This window comes from Marmota flaviventris, chromosome 7 (assembly GCF_047511675.1).
Source record: "Marmota flaviventris isolate mMarFla1 chromosome 7, mMarFla1.hap1, whole genome shotgun sequence".
Taxonomy (NCBI): domain Eukaryota; kingdom Metazoa; phylum Chordata; class Mammalia; order Rodentia; family Sciuridae; genus Marmota; species Marmota flaviventris.
In genome coordinates this window covers 63,968,813-63,990,937 of record NC_092504.1, presented here as the reverse complement: position 1 = coordinate 63,990,937, position 22,125 = coordinate 63,968,813, and the positions used below count along the sequence as shown (strand labels likewise).

The following is a 22,125-nucleotide window of genomic DNA, read 5'->3' as shown; positions in this document are numbered from 1 at the left end:
GCTTTTCCAAACCCTACTTTTATGGGTTATAACTATAGATTTTTCCCTGTAATAGATTAATAGTTGACTACCAGAGGAAATTTTTTATTTTTGTCTATTTGTGCTGGGCAAGGAGGTCGCAAGCCTATAATCCCAGCAGCTCTGGAGGCCAAGGCAGGAGGATTGTGAGTTCAAAGGCATCCTCAACAATTTAGGGAGGCCCTAAGCAATTTAGCGAGATCCCATCCCAAAATAAAAATAAAAAAGGCCGGGGATGTGGCTCAGTGACTGATTAAGCACTCCTGTGTTCAATCCCCAGTACCAAAAAACAAAGAAATAAATAAAAAAAATAAAAATAAACAAAATGTTTATTTGTTAAATTGCGTTTTTCTGTTTGTATTGAGGAAACTTCAGAAGGTAATTTCTAAGTATAATACAGTCCTGCTGGATTGAAGTTCTTGATAAACATTAGCTTGAATAAGTTGTGCTAAAATAATTAGCAGGAAACTGGAAAGATTTGCATTATTCTAGGTACACTGCCAACAAAGTTTCATGTTAACATAGTTAAACACTAGCTATTTTGTCCCCAAAAGAGGAATACCACGTCCATAGGACAGCCTGCCTCTGGGGAAATCGCTGGCAATACCTGGCAAAGGTGGCAGGTGGAAAAAGGAGTCATTATAACTTTTATAACCAACCTAGATCTCAGCAATGGTTGATATTTTTTTTTAATTAGTGTTATGAAACCTTGGGATTTTCATCCACTATGTAGAAATTTGAAGCAATTCAAATACTTCATCTCTTTTCAAGGGAAGAGATTGGTTCACCTTTAATAATATACAAAAGTAGAATTCTGCCTAAATTTGAATTATATTTTATAGTCACATATTATTTAAAAATATTTATTTGATATTTAGAATAATATAGCACATTTATCACAGGATAAGGACAAAGAGAAGAAGATATCCCTTTATTCTTTATGGCTTATCAAGATAATAGATGAAATTGTACTATGAAATATATTTACATAAAGCTAAACAAATGGAAAAAAATCATAAAACTTAGGTTTTTCAGATGTCACTATGAAGGCAGAATATTAGCTAAATTCATGGATAAATTCTTTTTCCTGCTGGATATTATTTAAATACATCTGGTCTTCTAAACTGTCAGAATGTTAACTTACTTGAAGTTGATCTTTGAAAAAAATTCATACAAGTTTTCTTTATTTTTTGTTCTGATCCCCCAAATCCAGTGACTTGGATGGACTTGTGCCCTTAAAGACCAAGATGTCATATATTGTTGAGATATTGTGTGTCAAGAATTAATTTTTAATCAGAAAAGACAGTAGTTTCAGTTTTGAAGACTTTCTTCAATGCAGTTAAAAGGAATAAACACTGTAGTAGTTCTTTCACAACTTAAAAATCAAGAGATGGAAAAAGACCTTTGTTATGAATATGCTGCATATTAACAATTTAATATCTTTTTAAAAAACTTATTTGATTCAAAAAATCGTTTAAGCATTCTATTTTAATTTTTTAGAAAGTGTACTGTTTCAACATTTTTAGATTGCTCTTCAGGCAGACATGATATGTAACATTCTTTGGAATATTGGCATAATTTTTTATTATAACTAGCTCTATGAAGGTTTATAATTCATTACCATCTCAAGTAGATACTATTCAGAATATTTCTTTTATTTCTCCCTTCTTTCCTCAACTTAGTTTTTCATTGAACTCATTTAATAAATTAATAAATTAATAAACCCTCCTTTTTCTTAAGGCATTGTGTTAGGCATGGAAGAAGGAACACATACTTAAATAAGTCAAACTCTATACTGCAACAGGGTTTAAAATAGTGATGATGAGATGTTTGGAATATCCCCTGCAAAATTTATTAGGTAATATGGGGATTTAGAGGAGGGAAATTTTAGTGAGTCACCCCATGGGATAAAAAAACAATCTTAGAATGGAATTTTGTTAAATGTCAATGTGGCATATAAATTGACGTAAAGAGGATTGGTTTGGTTACATAAAGTTATAGAAACCTTTTCATGGGATTTGAACTGGACTCTAGTAATTGGAGTAGATATAATTTAAAAAAAGGAACTTCAAGAACAACCTGTGCTGAGGGGTTTGAAGGATACATGTCGACAGGTAGTCTGGACTCATTACAGAGACCTTCACATCCTTGAATGGGGAATTAGCACTCATTTTAAAAATAATCAGGAAAACATGGAAGACAAGAGCCTGGGATTTATATGATGTCCATGAGGATTTAGGAAGAATATTCTTATAATAATGTATGGGATGGTTTGCATCCTATAGTTATAAATCTCTTGCGTTTGTCCTTATAAAACACGGAAAAAGATAATAACCTCATGTGCAGATAATATGAGGTTGGAAATAGGAAGCTCTGGGTATGAATCTCTGTCACTGCACAGCCCTGTGACATGGAATAGGTCCTACAATGTACTTCCTGAGTTCTAAAATTCTCAGCAAATGGGAATAATGAGTTCTATTTCACTGATTATTTTAATTAAATGAAATAATGATTAAGAATGACCTAGATCAGAAGAGCTGGACTTCATAATATTTGGTAGGAAGCTAAGAATGGCAGGAAGCCAGGATCATGTAACCTGGGGCTATTGGTCCTTCTGTAGGACCATCCACAGGGAGAGATGGCCAGCAATCTATATGATCAATGTCATGGGTATAAAAGGATATGATGGTAGAATGTAAGAGGCTCAGTTTCAGAGGGTGGGTCATAACAAGGTTTTCTAGATGGTGTAGGTACCCAGTGTCCTTAGGCTATGGGATCAGGACCCCATCAATCAGGGGAACATGATTCAGTATTCCTATAACAAAGTTATGTATAATTTTAGGACCCCATATTCAAAAAAGAGCCACAGTTCATGGGGGAGGCAGTGTGTGCTAGTTAGAATTCAGTGTAGAAACCCTGTTGTTAAAGGGGAAACAGTATTCCCAGTAAGTTATAGTTCCTGAGAGCTTATCCTAGGCACTGGGATTCCAGGTCTTTCAAAAAGGAAACTAGGTCAAAGAGCTAATTATGGAAATACTTAATAAACTCTCTGCCCATATCAAAAATATGTCAGGAACAGGGTGGGGCTGAACCTGCATGTATAAAAAAATCTTTGTCTCATGCTGAACCAGGCTCAGGCATATGGCAAATATTAGCTGGCACTTATTAGTTTTTCTTAATGATTATTATGATGGCAGTGACACTGAAAATAAAACAATAAATTTGGGGAAGCATTAAAAATTAAAACCTGAGAGTGCACTGGATTATAGGATTAAAGAGACAGAGCAGGGAGTCAAATGTAAGAGGCATTGTGTGCCTGTGAATAACTAGAGTGAAAGCTATTTTTACAGAGGGGGCAGGGATGTCACTGGCAAAATGGAAGAGGTCAGTGGGCAGAGAGAGAAGTCAAATTGAGCTTGAGAAAAAAAATCCCAGTGGGGGATGTAGGTAATTGGAGAACCAGTGAACTATCAAGGTTAGAAGTCATTGTGCCATCTCTTGTCCTTTCTCCCCTCCCATTGCCCACAAACACAAACACACAATTTTCTGTTTTTCTCTTCAGAATTATCTTTAAAATCTTAGAATTTTTTTAAGTCCTTTTGATTTCTTGGGAAGAGAATTGCAGGACTTACGTTTTAAATATATAATATATAAATATAGAATAAAATTTTATTTGAACTAGTAAAGGTCAGACTAACATGTGGATACCCCATGGGTTCTAGTTCAGTGTTTTATACTGTAGTGCTATGAAAGAAAACGTTAAAAAAAATCCACAGATGGGTGAATAATATGGAAAGAGTAAAAATCAAAATGCTCTGAGGAAACTCCTTCTCTTTTATTTTCTAAAAGCAGGACCATGGGATGTTTCACTACTTGGAATTACCTTCACAATTTTTGTTTTTAATAAGAGTTCCTCAGAAAATATTAAAAAGAAAGAAATGAATCTGTTGTGAAGCTGGCTTTATAAACAACCCTGGTCCAAGAGAATTAAGTACACTAGATTCTAAGGGAAGGCAGTTAATGCCAGAATTTCTAAGTTCATAATGGGAAAGTATACAAGCATGAACAGGAAGAGAATGATCACATGTAGGACATTTAAATAGCAATGTATTAGATTTTTTTTTAAAGGGGAAATGTGCAATGTATATTTCAAAAGGTAACTTCATCACAGTGTTAGAAATATAAGCTCCCTTTAACATTTGGATATAATTGTTTTTCTCAGTGAAGTCCATTGTTATTGTTGTGGTTTTGTTTGAAAAGCACTAAGAAAGATGTCTAAAACTATGTTATATGGAATGAGAAGTTACTGCAACCTCCTTTTCTCTACTGGCAAATCATTTTCATAGAAGAGGGTACCTAATAAATACTTAGCTTAAGTGATTTTAGCAGGCTCTGCTAAGAACGTTGTTGACTGCTTAGTTATGGAAACCTCTCTTGATAAAATCCTGGTTTCATGAAAAACCTAAAGCCTGAGCAACTGTAAAGATACAGTCACAGCAGCACGCTTGGAAGTTGGGGGATCCGTTTCTTGCTACAGCGGTGTGTGGCAGGAGCCATCCTAGAAGGAACCTGGGACTTCTTCTCTCCCAGCTTCCAATCGCCTTCCCATCTCCTCCCCATTCACAACCTCTGGGACCATCTTCTTGCCCACATTCTGCTTCCAGGACCAGCCAATTTCCTGTTTGTTTTTTAAAGTGGTTAGCACCTGATTTTGGACCAACCACCACTTCGCAGATTTGTCAGAATTATTACACCCTTCAGCGAGGTGGAGGCTGTGGTCACCCGCATGGTCAGTTTGCTCCTGCGGTCCTCCCCACCTACATCTCTGACAGCTATCTCACCGAAATTGTGGCTCTGGAGGGCATGGGCCACTGCTTCTGCGAGTTAGCCCAGGAGAAGCGCCTGGGTGCAAGGGTCTCCTGAAGATGCTCCACCTTCCAGGAGGTGCAGAAGCCTTCTCAGGATGACTGGGTGAAACCTAGACACCTTGGAAGCCGTGGTGCAGCTGGGGAAGAACCTGAACCGTGCCTGTTTGGTTGGATCTTTGTGCTTTCATTCCTGCTGGCACAGACTCCCATCACTGTGACATCCTGGAGAACCACTTCCTGGACGAGGAGGTGAAGCTCCTCCAGAAAACGGGCCACCACCTGAGTAACTTCCACTGCGTGACGGACCAGGCAGAGAATGTGTCTTTGGAAGCTTTATCCTCAATAGGATTAGGAAGCTGGGGCCCAGTGTCCCTTGAGGCATCCTCTGCATCTCCTGGCATGAGGGCTTTGGCCTGAGCCATTCATTCCAGTCCTGGGAAGCTTTTTAACTTCCTTGGAGTCCTTCCCAAGCGTTGGACCAAATGAAAATAAAGAGAAAACAAACAAACAAACAACAAAAACAAAAACAAAGTAAAGGTGTATCACAGGAAGAAAAGAAACCAAAACTGGTAATACTTAATCAAAATTGGAAATCAATTTTCAGAACTCTTGTTAAAAAAAAATCTAAAATGTGAAGATTATTCTAACTTCTCTTTTCTAAGGATCTTTAGTACTAAATGTGGATACATCATCATAGCACCTTCCAGGTTAATAAGATGAGAGTTGGAACTGTATTCACCCCATCCCTGATTTTCTTACCCCACTAATTCCTAATATTGGTTAAGTAGCCATTGCTTAATTCATATTTATCAATGAATGAATAAATAAAAACCAAGCACATTTTTGAAAATATTTTAATGTTTTTATAATAAAGTTATGGAATATTTGAGCATTACCACTATATTAGTTTTTATTTTTATTTTTTATTACAAGTCACAGAAGCACAGTTACTACTGGTTTACGGAAAAATAAAAGTAAAGAAAGAAAGGGACTGACCTCTGCAACTGGATAGTCCAGAGAGGGAAACTGCCTGAGGGATAGCTGGATCCAGGGAAGCAACCATGTTCATAGGATCTTTTCTCTTAGTAAATTTTGACTATGATTCTATTTATTTGATTCTCTTCTATTTAGAGGAGTACTAGAGAATGAAAACTGCAAAAGGCTTCAGACTCATATGGTCCCCAGTCAGTAAGCCCTTTGAAAAGTGAGCACTGTTGACTCATTGCATTAGTATCTAAGGTCCCAGATAAGTACTCTGAGTAACTCAGTTGTGCCATGTGCTCATTCTTCCACCAATCATGTCAACATTATCTGGATTAGTTTGAGTAATATTCCCACCCAATGACAAAGGGGCAAAGATAGAAAAAGAGAGGAAAGCATATGATTGATAGCCTCTCTTGGAGTGAGGAACAGCTTCTCCAATAGAGGAGGCAGTGTTCATGGAAGACCGAGGATAAAATTGTTCTGGGTAGGAAAAAAAATTAATAGCTATTACAGTTCACCATAACATTCAAACACATTTTAAATATTTTCCACTATATTCTAGGACACCCCGTTCCTTCTAGATTCTGTTTATCTAAAAAATAAAAATGATCAATTTTCTTTAAATTGTTCATTTTATTGACTGATCTTTTATAATTTTGTCTTGACATTCATCGTCCAATACTCTATTTGCATTTGCATGAAAGTGTTATTTAATAACATTATTCTTTTTTTTATTTGGTTGGAATTATAGTTGAAGGAAATCAAATCCACTTTGAATAAATTGTTATAGTTTTGTGATATTTTGTGAGAAAACTAAACTGATGTTATGTAGACCTAACTAAATGCCAAATTTTTATTTGTGAACAATAAACTGTTGTGCTGCAAGGCAACAACCTTATAGAAGCTCAGCAGATCTTGAAAGCAGAGTCAGTTGAATAGAAGGACAAGGAAAAAATGGAAAGGAGAGACAATGGTTAAAATTTATAACCAAATGTACCATAAAGCATAAATTATAATGAGAAAATGTATGATTTCTCACTTTTCCCCCAAAGATTATGATTTCTAATTTCCTGCAAAGGCATTTATTGAGCACTGACTAGGTTTAAGACACTTTGGCTGGGCTACAAAGATGGACATGGTCCCTAGAGTTTTCTGACTTTATAAATTTTAGGCATATATGCTTCTATAATTAATAGAAGAACTGATTAAACTTTTATTTTTGTCAAAATATTTTATTTGCCATTTGCTTTGGATTTCTGAAAAATGAAATGAAACAAATATAGACAGAATGCTTGCCAGGATGCTTGTGTTTTAGTTAATAAAACAAGAGAGTGGGCAATTATGAGTAATATGAAATAATATATACACTGCAGGAAAAAATGTTATTACTCAATTTCTTTAGGATCCGAAACAAACAGTGCATTTATTCTTACTTTATCTCATAATTTCAAAGCACTTTTTGTAGAAAGCCTATTGATTCATTAAGCTACTATTAAATGAGTATTTCAATGTATTAACCAAATAAAAGAAAAAGTATCAACAGATAAACTTTTATTTTAGATCACAATCAATTTTTGGCATTGTCCATGTTGTAGTGAAAAAGGAAGACCTGCTAAAATAATTTGTTATAAGAACTGCAGTTGTGAGATGCAGAGGAACTTAAATGTCATTTGGCTTTGTTTGTTTGTTTAATATGGGCATATATTCACCAACAGTATAATTAGAACTAAGTATGTGTTTGGTTTTGACTTCAGAAGAGTAAAACACAATTGCTTACGTCTTAGAGTTCTTCTCCAGACTTCCTGGAGCAAAGTTGGTTTAGAAGTTTGTCACTCGTGCTTTTATTACTTGCTTACTTACAAAGGAAGAGAATCCTTATTTAGAAGTGGGCCTGAGTGATGCATGCTGTGTTGAGCAACCCATATTTTGAAGCTTCAGGCATTTTTAAAGGATGAACTCAACCAAAACACATGCTTATAGCTAACAGTTGTTTTTAGTTGAAGTATTACCTCTTAGAGAAAAATATATTTGGATGGGAAGTTTGGCAGCCATAGAGAAAATATAAATCACATGTCTGAATATCAAGAGCTAAAAGAAAGATAAGAAAAAAAATACGAGAAACATCTTTTCCAAATGTAATAGCTACTTATTTTATGCACATGGATGGCCAATTACTAAAGTTTAATTTTATCGGGACCTTTAAAACCAGTGCTGCTCAGTGATTTTTCCTTATGAGATAAACTTGGAATCTTTTAGACTTGGGATGCACTGTTGTAGTGCTTAAAGCTACTAAATGAGTCAGAAGAATGAAATGCTTGCTTTTTTAGACTTCATTATTATCATTGCTGATATTTTCTGATACACTCTATGTCATAAAAATAAGCAGTTTCTATCTGTTAAGGACATACCTAGGATGTTGGTATATTTCTGTAATGATCCTTCATTGATAGTGTTGTATACCCAAAGTTAGTATTAGGTGTCTATTTAGAATTTTCATAGAGCTGTAAAAATTTTGAAGAAGCTTGGGTAGCATATGTGCATTTATATGTAAGGAAATAATCTGTTTTGGGGAAAATCCTTATTATTTATAATTGATGTTAAAAAATAACAGAGGAAACCATTCAATGGAATATAATACCATTATCCCCCACCTTTTAAAAAAAGTTTTTATTTTTTGTCTGTGGTGCTGGGGATTGAATCAGGGCTTTGCACATGCTAGGCAAGTGCTCTACCTCTGAGCTAAAGCACAGTTCTACCCCTAATTTCCTTAGCATCAAGCAGTCAAGCAGTCAAGCAGTAGTGATCCTAGACACTGAAAGGCTTGCCTGGTTTACAAGGCATGGTTTGGCTCTTGGGCATCTCTCTAGCTTCATCTCTTAGCAAGCCCTGTGCTCCTCAACTTCCACTTTCTTCCCTTAGTACTTCAGCTTGTTTGCACCTTTTGCTGTCACTGGAATGCTCCTCTCATACCCTCCCAGTTCACTTAGGTTTTAGAGTCCAACAAATTCAGTCAGGTTTGTTTGTTTGCAGTGCTGGGGACTAAATCCAGGGCCTTGCAGATGCTTGGCATGTACTCTACCTCCGAGCTACATTCCCGGCTCCCTCTTTTCTTATTGAAGTATATTATCACTTCAAAGTCTTTCTTTCGGTTTGAGATTTCACCTTATGAGTATGATGAAGGTGTTTATTTGATTACAGTTTTTCTTCCCGATATACTAGGAGTACCCTAAAGACACTGTGCATGCTAGAGATGTAATTCAGTGTAAAGTGCTTGCCTAGAATGTACAAAGCTCTGGGTTTGATTCCCAAGATGGAAAGCAGGGATGGAAAACACAGTACCTATGCCCTTTGCTACTGCAGCCATAGCACCAAACCGGATGCTGGACACATAAACATGCAATAAATAATTCTGAGTGAGTGACATCCAGCTCAGTATTGAAAGGAGTTGTTGGATAGAGAATGGACAGCTCAGGAGAGAGATTTCTGTGTCAGAAATAAAGATTTTTGGGGTCACTATGAAGTCAGATGAGTGAATGGGCTCTCCCAAGCAGTGTGTGGGTTAAAGACAGATTTGTTTTTAACATAAGGTAAACAGTAATGTGGTTCATGGTCATGTCAAAAAGATGCTGGGGACTGTCTCTGTTCAGCTGTGCTCTCAGGTTGATTCTCACTCTGGGTCCTGGAGCTCATTCACCCAAAGGTGGAGATAGATCCACCTTTCTACCTTCTTATGTATCCTATCTAAGACAAGCCCCCCATTTTTTTTTCTTTGTTTTATACAATAAAGAACTTTAATTTATGCTTTTTTCATGTTGCTTATATTATTTCTTTTTCTGTTTTGTTTACTGCTTTTGCACCTGGTTCAATGCCTTATGGGTACTATTGATTAACAAAATTTGAAATAATTAAAATCAGTTTTCTTTTCATTGTGTGTAATTGAAAAAGTGGTTCAATTAATTCAAGGAGCCCTTCATTAAGCTCTGCATTTTTGTTTTTGTTTTTGTTTTTTACATGCTTGACTGTTCAGTGTTAGACATTCCATTTTGTTTTTCTTATAGTCAGAGTGCTCACACTTTTTATTAAGACAACTTTGCATCTTTCTCTCTCTTCTTCCTTCCTGGTACTAGATGGAAAAAAGGACCTTAATTGAGCATGCAAGGCAAACACTTCACCCATGAACTTTATTCCTAGTTCCACACTTACTTTTCAATCACATTCAATAAATGTTAACTGAGCAGTTGGTATTTATAACATATGTTTTCTATACATTTTGTATCAGACTGATTTTTAAATATGTGCTAATACTATTCATTAAGAAAGTATTTATTTATTTTTTTCTGGAATAAGTTTTCATATAGGGTCCTTCCCATTGCCATTTAAAAACCAGGAAAAAATAGGAAGCTTTAAATCTGTCTTGGCTTATGTTGGTTGTAGATAGTTTTTGTTTGTTTGTTTGTTTCTTTGTTTTGTTTTTCTAAACTGGATACTTGATCTTCAGATCATGAGGTTGGCTTCTACATATTTTTTCCAAGTTGAGCATAAACTTCAAGGATACCATAGGTCCTTAATAATATCTTGATTCCATTACCATATCTTTATTTATTCCTTGTTAACTTTTTGTCTCAGATATAGCCCAACTATAAGTGTTTGCAGTGAAAACCCATGTTATCCTAAATGCCAGAGCAAAAGAGCTATAGCTATATCAATTGTGTGCACTTTTATGCCATAATAGTATGGCTTTTGCTTCTTGTATGCCCACATTTGTTATTATAGAATGTGTTCATTATGTAAACTTGTTCAGGAACATAGAAAATTTCTATCAAACATGACTCTCTATATATTTTAAAATCTTTAATAAAGAAGAAATCAGTCAAGGTTCTCACAAAACTCAGACCATCTCATGTTGTCAGATTTTTTTTTTTTTATGCTATGGATAGTTCCTTGACAGTATCATCACTTTCTCTGGTTATTAATCAGTAATCATAAAGACCTGATTGTGATCCAATAGAGAAGTAAGATAAGAAAATTCTTTGTAATTAATGGAATTCTCAGAACTGGGCCTGTGACTTAGGCATGGTTCTCCAATCCCCCACAGACTTGCCAGTTCTTATTTCAGAGGGCATGTGTGCCACTTGTCTAATATAGAAGTTTGGTCTATGGTGAACCCCTGAAACCTGACCACATTATAATAGTGGTCCAGTCAATCCAAATTAATTTGGAACATGCTTGGATTGTGCAGGGTGAAACACCATTCTGATACTTCATTTGAGTTGGGCTTCAGAGAAGGGACAGCAGTGGGCTCTCCTTTGATCTCCTGCCAAACGTGTAATCTCACAGGCCAGTAGGCAGAGCCATCACATCTAGCTCCTAACGCTGCATCCGGCCTTGCTGCTAACCAAAAACTAACCCATAGGGGAGGCATAAACATAATATACATTATATTCTATAATTGTGTATTGTAGGATCCTTATTTGATTAAAATAAAACCAGATGAGCATGAGTAAAGTAGGTGCTGCCTATTAATTTTCTGATACCATAAAATCAATACTGACCCCCCATCAGGCAAAAACAAGATGGCAAATCACATCTCCTGCTTAATAATCTTGACATGTTTTCTATTTTATTATTTTATTCTACCCCTTCTCTCTTGCCAAATGAAAAAATTCCATGAAGTTAGTGTTTATAATGCTCACTGAACTATTGAGAATATTCTGATTATTGAATTGTACAAATAATGCATTGAAATTTTATACAACACATTAACCTTTAGTAGTCCTCAAATCTTGTATCCACAAGTGTGTTGGATGTATTTCTCACATATACACACTTACTAGGTGTGTTTCCTTATCTCTAAGGCCTGGATCACAAAGTGAATAGTTCTGTTCACTGAAAATAATCATTAAATGTACAAACGTTGCCCCCTTCTCAGAGATGCATCTTCAGCAATGAGAATTCCATTCTTCAACAGTTGATTTTAGGTGCTGAAAATGTGTATTTCTTTGTTTATTAATGAAAGCACGGAAAGCATTTTCATTTCCTGCTGCAGTCCTTCCTTCCTGTTCTAGTTATGAGCATGCAATGCTAAAACCCACTGCACATCATCTGCCTTCAACTTGAATCGAGAAAGGAATGCCACTCAAAGATCATCTGGAATTCATCTGACTTTGATAATGAAGTGCAGAGCGGTTCTAAAAATAAAGGCAGGATTGTGGTGACCATTAGGAGCAGCTTATTTCATCATTGTTTTTCGGTTGTAGCCTTGTGCCTTGTATGGTAGTTTCTATTTCTACAAGCTGAGAGAGCCATTCTATTCCAGTGGTTTGGGAATGCTTTAATACAGAGCCTTACAGAGCCTGTGTTTTTGAGAACAATATCTGGCTCATACAAGGAGTCTGTGTTCTGCAAGTGTAATGTTTGATGCACATGAGGAGAATTAGCACCCATCGGAATTGAGCCAGAGAAATGGACTGGAAATGCTACTGTCAAATAAAGAAGTGCTTATTTATTGATGTTACATTGAACTTATAAATAGAAAACATGTCAACGTTATTAAGCAGGAGATGTGGTTTGCCATCTTGTTTTTGTCTGATGGGGGGTCAGTATTGATTTTATGGTCAAAGGAAATTAAAGGCAGCACCTACTTTACTTGTGCTCGTCTGGTTTTATTTTGATCAAATAAGGATCTTGCAATACATGATTATAGAATATACCTGGAGAGACAATGCAGAAGTTTCCTAGGGGCTCTGGTGGCTGTGAATGTAATAGTTAATTGATTTTCACCTATTGAATTAAGGAGAGGACCTCAAAGTCCTTAGTAATCTTATAATTCACTCTGGATGTTATTATTTAGTTCTACAGTTTGTTTTTCTTTTCTTCTTCTTTAGATACTAGCTCAGTCATGTACTGAAATCCTGGAATTGAGGCCCTCAAGTGTCTGTGTGGGGGGTAAGTGTTTGGAATTTAAAAATACCATGTTAAGAAATTGTATTTTTTTTCTAGCTAAAATATATGATTTGAAACTCTTGTTGGAAGAGAATGGCAAAATTAACTTTTTTGGCATCTTTTTTGTGTAAGAATTTTTAAATAATTCCTTGAAATATTTCTATTTTAAATTCAAATTTTTAAGATTGGAGTGTTATTTTAAATAATGAGCATATTGTGTGACAGGCTTTTAGAATCTTCTGTATATTTAGTTCACGTTGAGACCTTTTCTATGGCAAATAAAATAAAATATGAAATCTTTTCTTTTATCTGATTATACAAACACTCTCTGTAGACTTTGAGCTCTCTGCTTTGATGGCCTGGCCAAAGTACAGTGTCTGCCATCTCAAGGCACATAAGGAAGTGACTTGTGAGGGGAAGGAAGGAATCAGGTGGTTTCATCAGCTGGTACTCTGAGCACACTCAGGTTTCACATCTCCCAGCCTTTTTGGCCTAGAGAAGGTCTGATTCTAGAAGAGGAAATATATTGAGGCTGGTGCTAGGATTGAGAAATATATCAAGTAATTTACCACAGAACCTCCCAGTTCACTGGGCATGGTCATAATTAAACTCTGCATCTCTAGAATTCCTAATGAATGATCATTGAGATGTTTGATATGATTAGTGCATCCAAATACCCCAAAGCAGGTATATATTTTCTAAGGGTATAGATTAATAAATTCCTAAAGATAACATAGAAAATTTAATGAAAAAGTAATATTGAAATGATAACTGTTCTTTATTGCTCTCCTACTTTTTGCTGGATTCAGTGTTCTTTGGATGTATACTTTTACCTAATTCCCATAAGTACAATTTTAACAGTTTTATAATCCATGATTTGCAAATGGAGAAACTGAGCAGAGACAGGTCCAGTATTTACCATTAGTAAACATTCTATTAAATCTTTGACAATGCCCAGACTATTACTGAGTCACATTTTAAGTTTTACCTGTACTTTATCTATTCATTAATTTTTTGAGACAGGGGCTCACTATGTTGCCCAGGCTGGCCTCAACTTTGCAATTCTCCTGCCTCAGGCTCCCAAGTAGCTGGGATTATATACACTTGCCAGCATGCCCAGATACCTGTTTCTCATTGTAACCTATCAGTAAAATTTCTTCACTGAATGAAGAATGATCTGGCAGATTTTGCTTCCATATTTAATAACTATATGTGCATTGGATTATGATAGAAAAAGTTTGGGAAGACTGGGAGTGTAAAGTGAATTAAAATGGAGATGAAGCCTGAAGAATCCCTAAAACAAAGACAGTTAGGACTCTCAAGTAAACTTAGCTTGATTTGCAAATTGAAGCAAAACTTAACTTGAGCTCTTTCTTGTAAGTGCATGTACTAATGAAAAACAGAAGCTAGGCTCAACCACTCAAAAGCAACCAACAAATTTATAATTATATAAGTAGGGACTTTCCACTGGGATAGACCAAATAAGGCACTGTATAACTGCAACCAACCAGATGTTTTCTTTGCTTTACTTCTGCGTCCAGCCTATATCAACTTCCCCTTTTGGTCTTTTAATGAAGTTCCTAAACCACTTCTGACTTGGAATTGCAGTTTATTGTAGTTTGCTCAGATAAACCCTTTAACATTTTATCGTGCCTTTTTAATTAGAGTTAGTCATTGTTAAAATAGTTAATAACACCATCTTGTAGTCTAGTAGCAAACATTTATTGCCTAGCAATATATTTGGTCTTTGAGCTTTTCTTTTAGTATAGTCTTTCACGCTCTAACATTTATTTCTTGTTCCCGCTATAGAGAAAGGGTACAAGAAGTTAAATCAACTCATAGTCCCTGGCCTAGATTATTAGTAACCTAAAAATACATAACTTCTGAGGAATTATAAATATGTAAGCAATAGAAAATGAAACCAGGATTAGTGAGGTAAAGAAGCTGTTAAAGAAAAGCTCTGTATGAGAGAGAGGTAGATTAAAGAAAATAGTACACATGACTTTTCTAAGAACCATAGAACATGAATAATTAATTAATTTTCTCTACAGAGCCAAACCTTAATACCTAAAAGTGGAGAAAAATAAGGAGGCTTCTTTCTTGTATTTTTATAAGAATACAGATGGGGAAATTTTGTCTGGTATTCGGAAATGAATGTTACAATTTAATACTAATACTTTGGTCACTATTTGAAAATACTTTATTAGAAAATAAAATAATGCATTCCTAAGTGGTGGTGAGCAGTGTCTTCTATAAATTTACCTAGAGGGCCAAAGAAAGAAAGCACAGTTGGAAGGATAAGGTTTTATGTCTTCATTATTATAGGTTAACTGAAGGGTATGAATAAATTTATCTATGCACCTTGATTTATTTAAAGTAAAATCTTTAATTTAAAACAATGACTAAAATGTTCATTTTTCCTTTTACTTCTAGAGGAATTTCAGATTGTTCTGAATGGAAGAGGCTTCATGTTGGGGAGTCGGAATGGCAGTGTCCTCTGTACCTACACTGTCAATGAAACATACACCATGAGTAGGTCTTCAGAAATCACAATGTGACTTTAACTTCTGCACAGCACATGCACTTTGAGTGTTTCCCTCTTTTCTTCAGACTAAAATCAGCTATGCTATAGTTTTTAACCAGAGAGAAAAGAAATGAAATCTCTATAATAATATAGATAATATGTTCATAATTCAGTAAATGCTGGGCACTGTCCTAAGTAGCCTCATTATTCAGATGAGGATTAAAATAACTTACCCATAGTGAAATAACCAATAATGAGCAGAGCTAATATCTGAACCCAGTTTTCATCACTAGTCTCTATGGACTAACCACATAGACTATCTGATCGAATTGCTTCTTTTCCTAGACATTGGACAATCTTGCCTAAAAATGTAATTATCTTGTTACCTGACTACTACTCTATGCCTTTTAAAATTTTTTTGTCCCTTGTTTTCTTTATCTAACTTTCCATAAATTTGTCAATTTCTTGAAGATAGATATTTCACCTTATAGATATTTTTATCTCCAATGCTCACCCAGCATCATTTGTCAATGATTATTATATTAAATGGATCTCAGTTTTTTGAGCAGCTTTTGGCCTCTAGGAAAATGTATTTCCTCATTGATGATTATATTGTCTTCCAAAAATTTATGTTGGGAGGCAGACTCTGTAACTCTATAATTCTAAACCCTGGTAGAGTTATTTTTGAAAGACTCATCCACGATTTTGCTATTTAGCTGATGGTGTTAAACACTAATTAGTACGGCTTTGGCCACACACACAGTAATTGTTCAGTAGTGTTTGCTGAATTAAAGTGGTGAGGATCTCAATATGATACATGCCATAATTAATTCCTCTATTTCCTATTAATATCATGATTCTGGTAAGGCACAACAGTGCTCATAACAAACTCTTCATAATGGGATTCAATAAATTCAGTAGTCATTTGTATATAAGTGGTAGCTTTACCTTCTGTTTGTATATTTGAGATGATTATATTATAAACTTATTTTTCACTTAGCTACATAAGACTTAGTTTATTAAATTCTCAATCAGACAAGGTGGAGTTGAAATTGTATTTTCAACATTCACATTCTAGAAGATCCATTTGAATATGTAACTTCTCTGAATATTTCTAGTGCAGATAATTTTCTCATATATTATTAAAATTACAAGGGCAGTTTAAACACATTGCTTAGTAAAATATTAAATGTAGCTATTTTGTTAAACTTGTGGAATAAGTTAATTTTCCACTAGACATTTATTTTCCTTTCCCCATCTTTCTGAATTCTGCTTTCAAAAAAACACATTCTTAAAAATCTAATATATGAAGCAGGAAAGATGATTTTTTTATAGTATCTGTAATTGTATGTGAGTTACAATTGTATTTTTTTAGTCTAAGTAAAAATCTATTTATGAGTTATCAAAACTCTATATCAATGAGGTATATAATCTTTTTCCATTTCTAATCTCTTTTCTTCTTTCATTAGTTTTTAATGCTACTATACCTCATATTTCACACCTAAACTCTTAATTTTGAAATACTCTTTATTTTATTAATGAAACTATGTGAGATGCAGAAAACTATTAATTCAATGACATTTTATTTTTCAGGTGTAAAACCAGTAAGTGTGCAGCTTAATTCTATGCTTTGTCCTGCACCTATCCTGAATAAAGCTGGAGAGTAAGTACTTCATTAATTAAAATAATTAGCAACTGATTGTTATAAAATAATGACAAGTATGTATTAGTAGTTTATTGTATCTTTTTAATGCACAGAATGAGCATTAAACAGTAACCCTAAACTATCTACTCTTTAGTACTTCTGCTGTACTTTTAATACTTGAAAATGCTAATGCTTGTTTTATCTTGTTTCTAATATTGACTAAAAGGTTCTATAAATATTTTTCTGAATGGGCTTGAAAATTATTGTCAGAGTCTGTAGATAATCAGAGCCACAACAATTATTTTGAATTTTAGGATATTTAATTTAACACACATCCGCCGTTACAGATGTCCAAAGTAAGATTTTGAGTGCTTATTATACAATTTAATAAATATTACAGTTAAAGAACAATTGGGCCATAATTATTATGGTGCATTCAGAACTAGGCAATATTTGTACATTTTTATTAATTTGTGATTTAGTTTGTGTCTCATTTCTGGTAAGGTCTATAGGCATATCTCTTCAAGTGGCAGTAAACCAAAATGATAGCTGTTTTTAAGGAATATTTAGTTTGCAAGAAGGGTTTTTATTTGAGTCATCTATGTACAAAAAATTTAAGTAGAGACTTAGTTTATCTGTTTGTGAGTGCAAATAGTTCAAATGTCTTCTAGTCTAATAGCAGTGGATATAAGTGTTTAGGATAGTGATTAGGATACAGTTTTCTAGGATTAATTTATACTGATCTTTTACTGAGAACAGAGAATAATTATACAAAGCCACAACCTAAAGTCTGGATTAATGTTCAGAGAGTGATCTTGTTTTACCCTAGCACCTTACCTGACACCTGACACAGAGTAGAATCAACAAGCCTTAGTTGGATGAAAAATGAATGATTTTTTTTTTCTCAAATATTTTGGTTTACAATAAATACAAATATCTAAAAGAGGTCATTTGATTACTGGGGGAAGAGCCTATATCAAGTAGGAGAAAAGTGATAAAAATTCTAGTTTTGAAGGGAGGACATACCATTTAAAAGAGCAGAACACTCTCATTTTAATAATAGTGAATATTCAAGGAAGGCAGCTCAATTTCTTCTCCCAAGTAGTTATAAAATGCAATATGCTTGTTCTGTCCCAGGCATTGAATTTTTTCCCCCTAGAATTTGCCTTGGGGGACAGTCTCCTTTTGAATATAGTGCCAATAGAGGCTACTGATATTCCTTAATGATTTGTAAAGAGGCTAAATACACTGGAGATATAATTTAAAAAAATTACATACAGCACAATAAATATCAGATATGAGAAATCAACATTTGTTTAGCTTATGATATAATATTTCATCTGAGAATATTTTGGGATAAAAATCCATCTAAAAGAATTGCTTTTCCCCTTTTTGGGGGGTGAGTATCAAGCACAGGATACCACTGGGGCCATCTTGGAAGGTTTTATTTGTTCATGTATTGGGTATTTGGGAACATCATTTCTTGTCCTGTTTAGTATACTGCAAGTAATTTAGTTCTTTCCCTTTGTCTTGAATTTTCTTCAGACATTTTTGTAGGTGATGGGCTCTTGTGAGATTGGATTAAAATCAACACAAACTAAAACAGTTAGCCTTGTAAGGTGACTGATACTTAATATGTTTGCCTAATTAGCTTTTGGCTAAGGATTCAAACCCATTAAATAGCTAGTTAGTCTATGTTTCAAATAAACACATCTGGCCCAACAATGAGTGAAGGTTTTTCCTGTGTGAGGGTGACAGATGTGGTGATGGTTCCCCCTGTTCTGTCACTTAAATAATTAACAGCACACTGGTAAAGTAACCCTAGACAGACAGCCTCAAAGCCAGATGCATGGTCTCAGAGCTAGCTTCGTGGACATGTGCCTCATCTCATTAGCCTGCTCTATCAGTTGCTTTGCTTTCTTATCTTTATGCTACATCCTGAATTGCTTTTTTTTTTTTTTTTTTTTTTTTTAGAGAGAGAGAGAGAGAGAGAGAGAGAGAGAGAGAATTTTTCAATATTTATTTTCTAGTTTTCTGCAGACACAACATCTTAGATTGTATGTGGTGCTGAGGATCGAACCCGGGCCGCACGCATGCCAGGCGAGCGCGCTACCGCTTGAGCCACATCCCCAGCCCCTGAATTGCTTTTTTATTTTAGGATTATTGTTTTAAAAACTTAGTGCTTGTGGATTTTGAGATTATAAGAAAGCAAACATGAAGTGGTTCACTTGGCAATGAGGACTAAGAATGTATCACAGTAGCAAAGACATACCAAGGCCTGCATTCAGAAATGGATTTTGTATAGTAAATGGAAATGAAAGATATCTGGGATTCTGCTATCCAGGAATATCATTGCTGAGCATACCTGGAATAGGGCTTGAAGAACTTTCTTTGAGATAGATCTATGCTTGTTCCATTTCCTTATTTGATAGAGATGTTTAGGCTAGGATGAACAAATTCTTAGAAGTTAAACAGAAAGAAGGTAAAGGTGGTAGAAGAGTGGTTGTTCTTTTCTAATTCTTTCATAAGACATACTTTGCTTTTAAAAAGCCATGTGATTAAACAAATTGTCTTACCCAGAAGAATCTGTGGATTATTTAGAAATTTATTTATGCCAGTGGTGCACTTTTACCAAACCACCTTTTTTAGGTTTGAATAGGATGATCTCTTTAAATTTCTTTGATTCTTCCCCATTTCAGGGCTGAAGCCCCAATTTAATGCACAGGTGTCACACGTACTTGTGATGTAGGCTTATTCCCTGACCCTTTTTGTGTGCGTGTGAGACATCAACAATAGCACAGCTGCTCTGTAATCGTTGAGATCTCAAACCTGTAATTTGGCAAAGAGAACAGAACAAATTGGGTAAATATACATAAACACATTGTGAAGAAAGAAAAACAGAACAGAATGAACCAGAGTCTTATCCTACAGCTTGTTTGATAAAGATGATTTAAGGAGGCATATGGTATAGTTAAATGTGCTTTCAAAAACATTGGCCAGAATCTTCTGGCAAATATGAAATAAATATCTAAATCAGATGAAAGTGATAGTATTAGTTCTCTTAAAAGGCAGTGTGGGAAGACACTTGACAGAGTGTTTTAAGTAAGAAGTGGTGGAACATCAGTGCATGTGGAAAATTCCAAGCATCTGATACCAAAGGATCACTGAGATGAACAGTGTGGCTGACTTGGGGTTAGAGCCTGACTTAGTAATAGAATCTTTTAATTTTCTTCTGCATTGTTATTTTTTTTAATATGAAGCCTAGTCTATTTGGTTGAAATCAAATTGATGAATTTTATTTATCTTTCTTGGTTTGCTAAATCTGTGTTTAACATAGTGTCTTCTTTTTCAAAAAAAAAATATATATATATATATATATATATATATATATATATATATACACTTATCTCTGCAGTTCCTAATTCCTTTGTGTTAGCAGCAAGTGATACAACCACAACTTTATTCTTTCTTCCATTTCTTGTGATGAAAGAGACTTGATTTCTTTTAAATTGCGTACACTAGGACATTAGTTATGTCTTTTTTTTGACTACACACATTAGAATCTTGGTGAAATAGGCTAAAGTTGAAGACCTCCTACCCCCATGATGGAACATTTATCTTTTCTTTTTTATAGTATATTGCTTTCTGATGACACCTATCAATGTGATAAGTTCACCTAATCTGCATTGAAACTCTATCCTAAGATTATATACAGTTCTTGACACAGAGGAACAATAATTAACTCTAGTATATGTAGGGGTGGCCAAGAAGATATTGCCAAGTATGGAAGTGTTAAATAAAATACAGCTTACAGTACTGGAAAAAGATCTGATTATGGCACATGAGCTGTCCTGAAACATTTGAAGTTCTGTCATGTGAAAGATTTGATTTATTCTTTATTGCTACAAAGAAAGAAGGAAGAAAAAGTAATAGGTAAAGGGAAGCACATTTCAGTGCAGTGTAAGGAAGATCTCTGTAAAAATGGGAACTATTCAGCAAGTGTTTTGGTAACTAAAAGTGTTAAAAGAGAAACAACTCTATGATCATGGAGGGAATATTCCTCATAGAAGTACTTAAATCCTCTCACATGCTTCTAAATTTTATATTATTAAAATTATTTTTTGTCTTTGCTTTTTACTTATCTTTAATTTTGCACTGAAAACAAAAAGAAAAAGAGAATGCCAGCCATCTCAAGAGTGAGACACTTTTGGGTCAAGCAAGGAATATATTACATTTAAAGCAGAGGCAGGCCATCTCCAGACAGAGAGACTACTTATAGTTTTTATTATTACTAAAACATTTTTGACATTTTTGGATGAAAATCATTAAAAGTTAAGTGGTAATTTCCCAATATCTTTTGTTATTTTATTATAGCTCACAAAAGAATTAAAAAGGGATTATTTTTAGTGTAATACTGAAAATATTTATAATACAACTTTAAGTATGATTTTTAGCCTATCTTGGAATAAACCTTTTTTTTTTCCTTCAGAAATCTATCAGTCATCAAGACTGCGATTTTTGTTTAAATTATATGCATATGTTGAGCAATTGAAAATTAAATTATTTAATTTGAGAATCTTTTAACCACTTTAAAGTATACTTAGATACAACATTAATTTACGTATATATTCTTAACTAGAAGTGGAATCTTTTTAAACTATTCACAAATATGAAACCTCCTTTTTCAAGTTAAAATCTTTATTATTCATAAGGCTAACTTTTTAATAGCTCTGCAGAGTATTAAATAGTAGCACTTGATTTCAAAATATCTTAAGTCACCATAATTTTAATAACTTTTTGAGTAGTTACCAGTTTAATTTTCAGTATGTGCAAATTGGAGTCAAATTATTTATTACTTCCAGCAAATGTCTTTCACAATTTTATTTAATTTTTTCATCTTTTTTAATGGATCATAAAATGGAAATCTTTTATTGGACATGCATAAAGTCAGAAGCAAATGAATACTTTGCAAATAGGTTATGGTGAATTGAAATGTCAACCATATTTCATGGAGGATGAAATTTCTCAGATCACAGTAGCTCTGACATATGGCACTGAGCCATTCTGTTTTGGAGTAGTCATACATATCTAGGTATTAAACAAAAATATTGTGACTATTACAATTTATTGAATTTTATTTACTC

General features: G+C 34.4%; 1 protein-coding gene across 3 annotated transcripts in view; it reads left to right on the top strand.

The window, feature by feature from the left end:
- Antxr2 (ANTXR cell adhesion molecule 2) overlaps positions 1-22,125 on the top strand; it is a 151,455-nt gene that overhangs the window by 19,494 nt on the left and 109,836 nt on the right. For all 3 annotated transcript variants that reach the window (XM_071614366.1, XM_027939757.3, XM_034636424.2), the window contains 3 exons: positions 12,755-12,815; positions 15,246-15,344; positions 16,930-16,999. In XM_071614366.1, the coding sequence (XP_071470467.1) occupies positions 12,755-12,815; positions 15,246-15,344; positions 16,930-16,999 (230 nt within the window). The remainder of the gene's footprint in view (positions 1-12,754; positions 12,816-15,245; positions 15,345-16,929; positions 17,000-22,125) is intronic.